This window comes from Cladophialophora psammophila (genome assembly GCF_000585535.1).
Source record: "Cladophialophora psammophila CBS 110553 chromosome Unknown aczJe-supercont1.12, whole genome shotgun sequence".
NCBI lineage: Eukaryota > Fungi > Ascomycota > Eurotiomycetes > Chaetothyriales > Herpotrichiellaceae > Cladophialophora > Cladophialophora psammophila.
The window spans coordinates 1,140,588-1,151,656 of record NW_006912933.1 but is presented as its reverse complement, the minus strand read 5'-3'; the positions used below and the strand labels follow the sequence as shown (position 1 = coordinate 1,151,656).

Sequence of the window (11,069 nt, the reverse complement as noted above, 5' to 3'; positions counted from 1 at the left end):
CTGGTGAAACTCTGGAAACTAGATCTTAATGTTGTACTTCGAACAGTGGAATTCGCCATGGTCACTGGACGACTAAGCTAAAATTAGGAACTCTTCTCCGGATCTTAACGACATATTCTGAACGTTATAGTCGACCTGCCGATATACCGAAGGCCGACACCCGAGAAATTAGTCTCGGACACGATAGACAGAGGCGGAAGTGGGAATCGGTCTGGATAAGGGAGTTGAACATAGAATCACAAAAGCTGGAGGTTTACTCGAGTATACGTGACTCCATCGGGCTTAGATTGAAACTGGGCGAGGCGCAGATCGCTTCGCTTTCCGTGTGTAGATATTGCATAGTCAGCCTAAGGGCCCAGTGTCGGCACGCTGGGGCGTAAGAATAAATCAATCAATCAATCAATCAACCTACCAGGCAGTCGCTGCACTAGCCAGTGCCCTCGTGCGCTGACTATGCCTACAAGTGACTTCCCTACCCTCATAGATAGTTCCTAGGAATGTCACACTCGTTTCCCAGTTCTGAGCTTCAAGTCTAGTAGTTAGTTCAGGGATTGCCATGGGCTCTCGAAACGAGAAAAGCTGGAAGACTGGGGCCAAGGGTCGTACTTGGTGCCTCGACACGAGTCATCTCCTTGATATCGTAGCCACCAATCCCGTCTCAGACCAAAAGCCCACCGTTGATCTCTCTCCAAACAGCATCTCTCGCATTCCTGCAGATCTACAGGCTGCTTTGATGCCTCACGGTTTGGCTAATGTCTAAGATTTTTTTCAATGCCGTCACCGCAAGCGAATTGTGCGCTGGACTACTCTTAGCGATTAGCACGGCAAGGATTCAAGAACCCGTTTTTATGCAACTCACCAATACTTTCAACTTTTCGAGGTTCACCCTCGCAGATACATTGGTCAACTCTGCGCTGAAGGGGTCCAGGAAATTCGGGTGTTGGCCGTCGTTGATTTATGTTTGTGACTGTCAATATCGAGGGCTCGACTGGTTGAGGCAGGTTTTGGTTCGGCACTGAAAATGGAGCTGTGTGGCCAGCCGAGAAGTGGGGTTAACGCAGGGAAAAGAGGCTGATATGCAACGACAAAGGAGGGATTACGGTCAAATTGGTCTTAGGCGAGTCTTGGGGTTGACTGTTGATAATCCAAGTCCTGGTAAACGTGGAAGATTCTCAAGTCCAACTTGCCAGGTTAGGTTCCAATACCTGTCCATGGCATGATGGCTCTGTACTGGACGTTGAGAAAGCGCAGATGAGCTAGAGTATTGAGGCGAGGAGCTCGTGGATATCTTTTCAACCTGCATGGAACATTTCGTTTTGTGGAGCTACACGGGCCGAAGTATAACTCGTGGAGGACCATAGTCATAGCCTTTACATGGTAGCTCGAGGCGAATGCAATTCTCACCTACCACGTAGATATATCAGACTGATTCCAGTGGAACATAGATAGTACCGGAAAGACTCACACAATGGACGTTGTTCATCGCACTTTTCTTTCTCTCGCGGCACGAAAGGCAACCGGTCCTAGTGCGATTACAGAACCTTCGTCTGCGCTTGGACTTCTTGTGTACAATCCCACTGTCATGCTAGATGAAACAAGAATCGACCACGTTCATTTCAGGATCCCTCTCGGGATCTCTTGTGGTCTGCGATAGCGGCTCTAATAAAGTTGATAAAGTCGTGCCGCCTGTCTCGCACAGGTCTGGAGTGTTTTGGGTGTCTCTTTGGTGTATCTTCTGGAAGAAGTCAATCTCCATTTCATTAGGTTGTAAGGAGATTATCGTTGAAGACGATTGCTCATTGGTAGTCTGTGAAGAAATCCGGTTGCAGAAAGAAGAGCGTCGTTCATACAAACTGCCAATATCTCTCTCTGGATAACCTTGCTCTGTATTTGCGCAAGATTCCAGTTCCTTAGGAGCGCTGGAAGCACCAGAATCTGTTATGCTTATCTGTATAGGGTCCTTCCCCTGGCTGCCGTCCGTATCGTTGACCGAGATTTGTGGTTTGATATGATTTACAACCTTCGTATCCTCCACCTCGAAGTCTCCGAAGTCAGATAAATTAGGCTGCACCCGTATGTCATTTACTCCAGGTATTCAGCAAATTTTTCCAGCACTATTGACTAGTCTATATTTTGACCGTGGCACCTCCAAGTCACCTCTGAAGAGATTACGCTCCGGCTCCCAACTTATGTCATTAGGGCCAAAGCCTATCCAGTACACGTAGTATACTATCGTCGCTTTTCGGGCACTGCTCCTTTTGAGGCCAACTGCACCGACAAAGTCATAGTTGCATATGTCTTCTTCCTGCGTAGAACGCTGGCGGCAGCCGTGCTTCTCGGAAACGGTGCTCACATACTTCTGAATTACTCGAATGCCTTTTCCTTCGGGATGGTAAGGGACGGTTAAGGCAGGGACATCGGTCACGATTGGAATAATGTAATCGTGGGAAGATAGGTGAGCAGGGCTGAAGGGGATTTGGTGCGGGAGCTTACGCAGTTCTTAGGTCGGAGCACAGGGCGTCCGGCCTGGATAGGAATTCTGAAGAAACAGCAAATCGGGCCACAAGACGGGAAGTCAGCTAGCTCCTGTTAATGAGCTCTAAGCATTTGGAAGGAAGAAATGGAACTCTTAAGGCAGCCGCGGTCACACTACTGTGAGGATTTGGGTTCCTCATCTGGTTCGTAGAGTATCGAGTGCCAATGATCTAATCAGCAAAATGAGCTAAAAGTGAGTAAATCATGTCCTCCTGCAATGGTGCGAGAAGCATCCTGTGCCAGGGTTGCCAACGATGAATAGATATTGACCAGGTAGTTCATGGAAGCTACAAAAGACGATGCCGATGCTGATATCACCTAACAGTCTTGCGTCAGACTAAGTCGGCAGAGGAGAAAATGTCCCAACCGTGAAGCTGTGATTGGCGGTCCGCCTGGTTACAAATTCTGTGCCGCAGGGTAGGTTTATCCATTGCCACAGGCGAATTTTGTGCAATACTTGGGTCGGATGGTGGCGATTGAGTGCATACAAAAAGCAGAAGAACAAGAGATTCGCAAAAGGGAAGAGTTAAATCAGAAATTGGAAGAGAAAAGCGTTAGTTTAGGCCAGATGAAGAGAGAAATAGAAGTGGCGAAAAAAGAACTCAGGAGGCTGAAAGAGGAAGAGTGTTTGCTAGCCGAGGGATTGGAGGATGTGGCTCAAGAAATGGGTCAGCTGAATGCCAGACATGAGGAAATCTGGAAACAACAAGAGAGCATGTCAGCACAACGATTAGAGACCCAAGGACGCTTAAACGAACTCCAGAACAGCAAGCTAAGTACCGTTGAGTATGGTTCACTCCGATTTAAACTCCAGGTCCAACTCATACATGCCTTCGACCTATCCCATATTTGTTTGACCCAAACACTGACGCATACCTTGAACCGCTGATGGTGAGGCAAACAAAAAAAACTACCAATGCTTTCAAATACTACATTCAACCCGAACATGTTCCGCTGATGGGAGTTGGGGGGGTAGGTACACCCAATCTTCACGGTATACGTGAAGGTATCACTGACTGTGCCCCCAAGGACCTGCTTCGTCCAGTTTCTGTTCGGACATTTGGCAGCATCCAGGAAAGATTGGGTTGTCGGCCGCTGTGTGGATAGCTGCGGGACTGTCAGACAACCGTTTTTGTTGGGGGCAGCAGTAGCGGAATCAGAGTCGGTGACCGTCCGTGTCTTGACATCGACAATCTGACCGCCGTTGTTCTGACACTCCACAGTGGCGGTGAATCCGCTCGAGAGAGAGACATCTGCATTGCTGTTTCCGACGCCGCAGAGCTGGAATGAGGTACAGGTGACGCCGCCATCACTGTTACACGTACAGGATATCTGGCCGGACTGAACGTGTCCCGGACAAGTTGGGGCGGTGCCGACGAAACCCAGCAAAGACACAATCGTCGCTACGATGAGTGTGAAGGTCTTCATCGTGGTCCGTGGTGGGGTACAGACGTATATTAGAAATGTCATCGAGTTGCCTGCTGATGTGTAGGCCTGTCAAGAAATCTCATCCTGATGAGTCCAAAGCACGAGGGAGCGCCAACATTTTATATTCGCTGTCTGCATGCAGGTCATCCGGCTTACTACTAAACTGGCTTAGCTCACCTTTCTGTGGCCTGCACGGAATCAGTCATCAGCCTACGCCAATTCACAAGGCGACAGATTTAACTACACAGTATCTACATCAGGCTGGATAATTTTTGTGTTTGGCGGTAGGCGGATGAATCTTTTATCTGCTTGGTATATGAGTAACGAACGTTCTAAATAATGCTTCTCCCACATGTACAAAAGGGAGAACATAGGTTCTGGGGTTGAACTGACATTGTGGTGCGATGTGGTGTGCAGATTAATCTTTCCGATACCAGGCGCTGAATACATACTGATACAATCTTGCAGTTCAAACTTCGCTTGTCATGGGCTCAAATGCAGACCATTACATAGAGATTGTCGATGTCTAAGATTTTACGATCTCGAGAATATGGATTAGCAGAGAATTGGGACAGTCCTGTCGTTCAAGTGCGCGCCCTGTACCCAATGATATCTTATGAAAGTGAGCGCTAAGCTTTTTGAAACTAGTATGGGGAATCGTAGCTATTCCGGGGCTTTCACTTTCTGAGCGCACGCAGGAAACCACTCACAAACGCAGTCGGCCCGTAGTTGAGCGTCTTGCTGTGGCGGACTGACGTTAGCCACACTGGGGTCATATTCTCTGGGAGCATGTGAGAACTCCTGTGAGAGCATGTGAAGCTGAGCCGAGAAAGGTATATATGATCGATATAATTCCAATCACCCTCTAGATGATATACCTACATAACGATCACCTGAGAAATCTTTTAAAGACTTCAAGACGCTGTAGCTGGCCAGTCTTTATGCATAGAATTCTATGTGTATAAAATTAAGCATGAACGCATCATGAGCTCCTACTCTAGAAACTGCTGGAGGAGGGGCTCGTATGGGCATGGTCAATGCTTTGCCAGATGACATCATGAGTTTTCCGAGAGAAGCAGTAGCTTGTTTTCCAACGTGATAAACTGTTAAAAAGTGCTTAACGGCGGGAACACGAGATAATGGAGGGCAATGCAGATGGGGGAAAGCGCCAAGCATTTAAGTTTCGTGAATGTTCTAGACCTCGGGCCTTCTCGTATCCCTGCTCCCGCTAATTTATCTATTCCACCTTCTTTAGCTTACCCTAGTGACGGTTCGCATAGAAGGTTTAGACTATGAACAGTGTGTAGTGTTGACGTGTGCCTCGTATTCCTGTAACGCCCTCTTTCCCACCGTTGGCTTGCCTTGGTTGCTGTACGGAAGTCCTAGACTTTGGACCGTGCGTGGTGCGGACGTGGTGGAGATGAATGAGCGGGGCGTTACAGGGAATACGAGAAGCTCGAGAATCGCCACCGCGGAACAGAAGTGAACCCTGACCGCTGGAGAGAGCGGGGTATTTATTTTTGGGGATGCGAGTCTATTAAAATTATCACGCTCTTACGAGGTTAACGGCCACGGAGTATTCCCCTCTTCAACTCAATCGTAAAGCACGACCTCGACGTTACTATAAGTTGGGAAGCTGTTTCAAAAAGACTTACATTCTAATAATTATTTATTGGGGATCGATTTTCCAGTTCCATACAACAGCAGACCGTGCAAATGAGGACGACCTTCATAACCGCTCTTGCCCTGGCCACCGGGGCGTTCTGCGCCCCTGTTGAGGAGGTTAGGCGTGGAGTCTGCAAACCCGGCACCTACTCTTGCACGCCAGACAAGACTGGCTGGCAGGTGTGCGACGTGTCCAGCAACTGGGTAGTAAGTAAACTTGACGCCTCTAATACTTACCGGCCTAATCGCTCACCTTCATAGCTTGGCGGCACATGTCCGCCCCATACTAGCTGCCTTTTCTTCCAGCCCAGTCAGTCGCCCTACTGCGTTCCACCCGGCTTCCAGATTCCATGAACAGCCTCCGAAGAGTACGGTGAAGACTCAATGGGCTTGGTGTTTCGGCGGTCCGAAGCTCAGGCTGAAGTCGCGCTGTGGTGATCAGCTGTTCCACAGATAAAAGTCGAAACGTTAGCATCACTGAATGAAGGATGCCCACACATATATGCCGGTCCTCTGCATCCTTAGTTTGAAACACTTGGTCCATCATTCGTGAATAGAAGTTTTGGGCCTGGTGGCAGATCCTGCAGTGTAGAGAGTGCCTTCCGTGACGGGACCTTGAGAAGCCTCTTACAAGCCAAAGCCACCCAAAGAAATGTCGAACCTAACTTGGTGATTAAGTACCTCTTAACCGTCTCCTTAAGTTCTGAGCTGTATGTATTTTTCTTTGCAAGCTCATTAGTCCTTTATTCAATGAAAGCACGAACTGCCCTGGAGATGTGCTCTTCATTTAACTCTAAACTGAGCATCCGGCCATCGTGCATTAAGACTTGCTTAATGTCGGTGTCGTTGCGTCTGGATAGGAGCCATTTGGTCTTTGAAGATTTAGCGTGTTTCACGATGAGATCAAGGAGTTGCTCTCGCTCCGTTCCAGAACATCTGGAATGAGGAGAGACAGATACTGGTCTTTTCGGTGTACGTCGAACCCATTGACCTCCACCATATCTACGATATACAAAGCATGCAACCATCCTCGACGAGATCGAAGAAATGATCCAAGAACATAGCCAGAACTCTTCCAAATCCATCCTGCTCATCGTAGCGGGCTATTTCAACCGTCACCACCCGGCATAGAGTGGTACATATGTGTACAAACGAGTCATGGCACACGCGGATGAACTCATCGATTTCATCCATGCAAGAGGTCTCTCTTGGCCTCTTCCTAGTGGTACACCCACATTCTGGGCGCTCAATAGGCCTAGACAGCGATCAACTCTCGACTTGACATTGACAGATGTACCTACGTCACTAGTCCGATGTGAGCTATTATTGCACACAGAATGAGAGTGGATCTATCTTGTTAATTATGTTCTATTCCCCTAGCTATTTAGAGAGACTCTGTCTATTTATATACCCTTTGGCCTGTGCTCGGAAGGCCGTTCCTAAAACCTCCTATTCCGTCGCTATACTCTCGTAGATCGGCGAGAACAACGATGTGGCGCAGTTGGTGAAACAGCTAGCGTCTTAGATGGTTTACCACAGTGACTACCTTGAGACCCTGTCAACATGAGCCCAGACCAAGAACCGGGAATCCTGGAGGGCTAGTTGAACAATTTTGATGCGAGAAATGTAAGGCACGAGAAGTCAGACCAGAGGCCAATTGAGAATCGCGCCCTTTACGCCTTCCTGCTCCTAGAAACAATCACCTTGCAATCGGTGAATCCACCTCTCAGTAGAAGATGTCGACAGCCAGCTTCGGACGTCTTGTCAGATTTGAAGACTCCAACGGCGAGATTCAGTATGGAGAAGTCCCAGAGCAACTGAGCTCGTCGGACGACCTGACCAACGTCGATGTGCGTGTATACAATGGCGGATTGCCCTGGGGGAGCAGCTCCAAGCTCGGCACGAGTACCGCAAAAATTGCTAGAGTACTGAGTCCAATTTCCACAGCACCAATCGTGTACGGGATTGATCTCAACTACCGCAAACACGCTGAAGAGGCAAAGGTACATAATAAGTACATGTACATCAGCTTTCGCAAGCTTATCCGAACCAGATCGAATTGCCACCTTTCCCACTAATTTTCCTCAAGGGAGCAGGACTGGGTAAATTGGATCCTTCGAATCAGAGACCAACAGTACTGACCATTCGTGGGCAGAAGCATTGGCAGGCCTCTACGAAGACATTCCGATTCACAAAGAGGCTGATTTCATGGACCATGAGGTACTAAGTAGTCCCGGTGCTCCACTGAGGCTCGTATTGTCACTGACTGACTTTCTGCAGAGAGAGTTCACAATTGTATTTAGCAAGCGTGCCATTAACCTGACGGAGTCCGACAACGTCTTTGATTACTTATTGAGTTATACCGTTGGAAATGACGTGTCGTCGCGATACTGACAGGATCCAGTCCGATCAGGAGGTCAGCATGGATATGCCAAAGCCTTTGACAAGTTTGCACCGATCGGCCCAATACTAGCATCGACCTCCCAGATCCCCCATCTAAGCAGGCTTACTCTGAATACCACCGTCAATGGGGAGCAACGACAACTTACCCAAACAGACGACTTCATCTTTGACATTCCCAGCATCGTCAGGCATCTGACCCGGGGACGGACCATAAACCCTGGTACTCTAGTTATAACAGGAACGCCGAGTGGCGTGGCTGCCTTCCACAAGCCTCCAGCCTGGCTCAAGGATGGCGACGTGGTTGAGGTGGAAATAACAGAGGTTGGGAAAATTCGGAACAAAATGGTATTCGTCAAGAATCCTTGAAACATTTAGAGATACATTCTTCCCTAACTAAGTAGCTTTCCTTCGCCCGGAGTGCCGGCGAGTTCCACCATCAGCGGCAGTATTTACGCATGAAGAGCTCAAGTTTCACACCACATAAGATCGAGAATGAATATCCCATCGACAGGGCCACCGTGTTAATCGTGCCACGCCAGAAATCATCCTTCTCCAGAATCATTGAGTCATGTTTTACGAACCTTAAATTCTTTCTCGAAGAACTCATCCGTGAAATCATGGCTACTATCCAGCGAGCTGAGTGCATCATCCCATGACTGAATAATCTTGGCTCGGCGATGCTCGTTCCGTGGCACAATGGTACAGCTTTTGTATACTTGTCAGCGGCCCTGGTCCTGATACTCACGAAAATGAGGGTCAATTTACCTGAAGGGAGCCGGGCCCGCGACCAGCCCTCCTGTAACGGCATCTCTGTCAATCTCGACCGGTTTTCCAGACGCGTCGAGTTTCGGGGTCATGCTGAACGCCCAGAGCATGCGAGCAATGGCAATGAACAAGCCCCGCTCTGCAACATGGAATCCGGGGCACACTCTTCGACCACCACCAAAGTTGAAGTGCGGCCGTTCAGTAGAATTTGAATTGATTCCGAAAAACTCTCCAGAAGTCTTCGCGGGGTCGTGGCGTCGGGGCTTGAAATCGCGCGGATTCTCATACCTGGTCGGATCATTGTTCATCGTCCACACCTTTCAAGCTCAAGAATTAGCAGGGCATCCGAGCAACATGCCACACAACGACAAACATACATTGTTGATAATTCCCGAGCCAGCAGGGATCTTGTAGCCCATGTAGAAATCATCCTGAGCTACACCGTGTGGTACAGCACCGAGTAAAGTGGTTGGAAACCCTGTGGCGCGTAAGTTGGCTTCCTGCTTCTACCAACAAGACGGTCACCTACACCGTAGGCTCTCTTCCACAACGCCGCGCACGTATGGGAGCTTCTCTCGGTCAGACCAGGTTGGCATCCTTTCAGACCCGACGACCTCGTCAATTTCCCGCTGGGCCTCTTCTTGAACTTTGGGAAAGAGAACCATAGCCTGGGTAAGTCCACTTGTTAGCAAGAGGGCCAATGATCCATTCTAGAAATGTCTGTCCACCTTGAGGAAGCCTTTCAAGCTGTTCCACTGTGTATCCCTGCTAACCCTCAGGTTCTAATTCAACTGTTCGGTACCGGAATCACATACGTGGCTCCCATGGCAGCTTGAACAGCATTATGCGCTAGCTCCTTGTCGCCCAGCTTGTCAATTCCGGCCTTCTCGTTAGCCGTAATCATGTCGTTGGAAAAGCCTTTGCAAGTGTGGTTATTGAGTCAGCGGATATAGCCTGTTGGTGGGTTCTCACATACTTGGACGAGGCTTGCCCTCCTTGTGTCTCGCTTTGGCGTTCTCGAAGAGGTCGAGGAAAAGAGTTTCCTCCAGATTTCTGATTTTTCTCAGTTCCTGTTTCAGGGAGCTTATCCGCGTTGGGATCCAATCGATGATCGGTCGTAGCGATGGATACCAGTCAGTCATTTGTAACGAGTTGGCGATGAGGACATTTCGGTCGTTCCACCAGAAGCTTGTCAGCATGGTTCTGAAAGAGTTGTACAACGGTGCGAAGGAATCAATACTTCACACATGCCAGCAACTGCTGGAAGATCAATGCGGGGAGTTCTCCATCCATAGGCCAATGTGGAAGCGATACTGGCGGTATATCTCCTGAAATTTTGATCGTATCTTTCGGGATAGACGAGAAAGTCGTGGAGTAACTGGCGACTCTCAAACAACTGATATGACGACTTAGCACCAACCACTGCACCCATTCGAGAGAGAGACCCGGGAATTCTCCTACCTGGTATGGAATATAGCTGTCAGCACCCCTCGCATTGAGTCGAAGGTGGTACATTCTCCTCTGACGCCTCCAGACATCATCGTTACTGCGATCACATGTTGGTATACACTCTGCGGATTCTGAGGCGAAACAAAGGAGAATCCAATACACTTACTTTCGAAACAGAATGTTGAGATTGTCGCTATTCTCCCGGATGAACATGTCCATCCTCGTGGAATAGATGTTGCTGCGCTTTTCCAGGAGGTCTCTCATAATCGCGGGCGAACTGACAACGATCTGGGTCTGGCCACCCAGTTTCAAGGAGTAGATTGGACCATCTTTGCCATTGTCAGTCTCACAGAGCTCAACGAGCCAGAGAAAAGCCACTCCCTACACTCTTGTGCCCATTTCTGTAGGTGAAGATGCAGATTTGAGCTTGGCATTTGGTGAAGGTTGCCCAGTATAGGGAGCGTGGGTGGACCTGTTTGGCGATCAGGCTTATGCCTCGTCCACTCCGTCAAAGCCAGATACTCACCTGGTGGGTAGTCTTTCGGTCGCATCCCATATCGCGATAGCCTCCAGGCCAGCGCGACAGTGACCAGGCTCGCCAGAATCCAACTCACAGTTCGTGCATCCATGGTCGGGCTATACGAGAAATCCAGCCCTGGTGAGAACAAATGCTGCATGATAGTCTCAGGCACCTCATACAAACCACAGCGGACCGTGGGCGTTTTACCGTCAATCGATATGTTGCCGCCTTGACAAACATACGATTGGAAGGGGGATTCAGACCCGAGTGGTGGAGCTGCGGCTGTCGCTGACTCCGGGGCCCG

The 11,069-nt window shown here is 49.1% G+C and overlaps 3 protein-coding genes across 3 annotated transcripts; 1 reads left to right on the top strand and 2 right to left on the bottom strand.

Moving 5' to 3' along the window:
* Positions 1–1,585: 1,585 nt before the first annotated feature.
* On the bottom strand, positions 1,586–3,963 carry A1O5_08109 (uncharacterized protein; the record flags this gene model as incomplete). The annotated part of the gene is made up of 3 exons (XM_007748694.1): positions 1,586–2,065; positions 2,147–2,488; positions 3,553–3,963. The coding sequence occupies 3 exons, from the start codon at positions 3,961–3,963 to the stop codon at positions 1,586–1,588; spliced, it is 1,233 nt and encodes a 410-aa protein (XP_007746884.1).
* Positions 3,964–7,364: 3,401 nt separating this feature from the next.
* Positions 7,365–8,397, top strand: A1O5_08108 (uncharacterized protein; the record flags this gene model as incomplete). Its single annotated transcript, XM_007748693.1, has 5 exons — positions 7,365–7,631; positions 7,682–7,730; positions 7,784–7,848; positions 7,909–7,984; positions 8,033–8,397. 5 exons carry the CDS (start codon positions 7,365–7,367, stop codon positions 8,395–8,397), a joined length of 822 nt encoding a protein of 273 aa, XP_007746883.1.
* A 200-nt stretch (positions 8,398–8,597) lies between these two features.
* On the bottom strand, positions 8,598–10,874 carry A1O5_08107 (uncharacterized protein; the record flags this gene model as incomplete). Its single annotated transcript, XM_007748692.1, has 11 exons — positions 8,598–8,736; positions 8,797–9,113; positions 9,174–9,274; positions 9,326–9,506; positions 9,608–9,714; positions 9,773–9,984; positions 10,044–10,192; positions 10,258–10,342; positions 10,412–10,574; positions 10,631–10,717; positions 10,772–10,874. 11 exons carry the CDS (start codon positions 10,872–10,874, stop codon positions 8,598–8,600), a joined length of 1,644 nt encoding a protein of 547 aa, XP_007746882.1.
* Between the last annotated feature and the right edge of the window lie 195 nt (positions 10,875–11,069).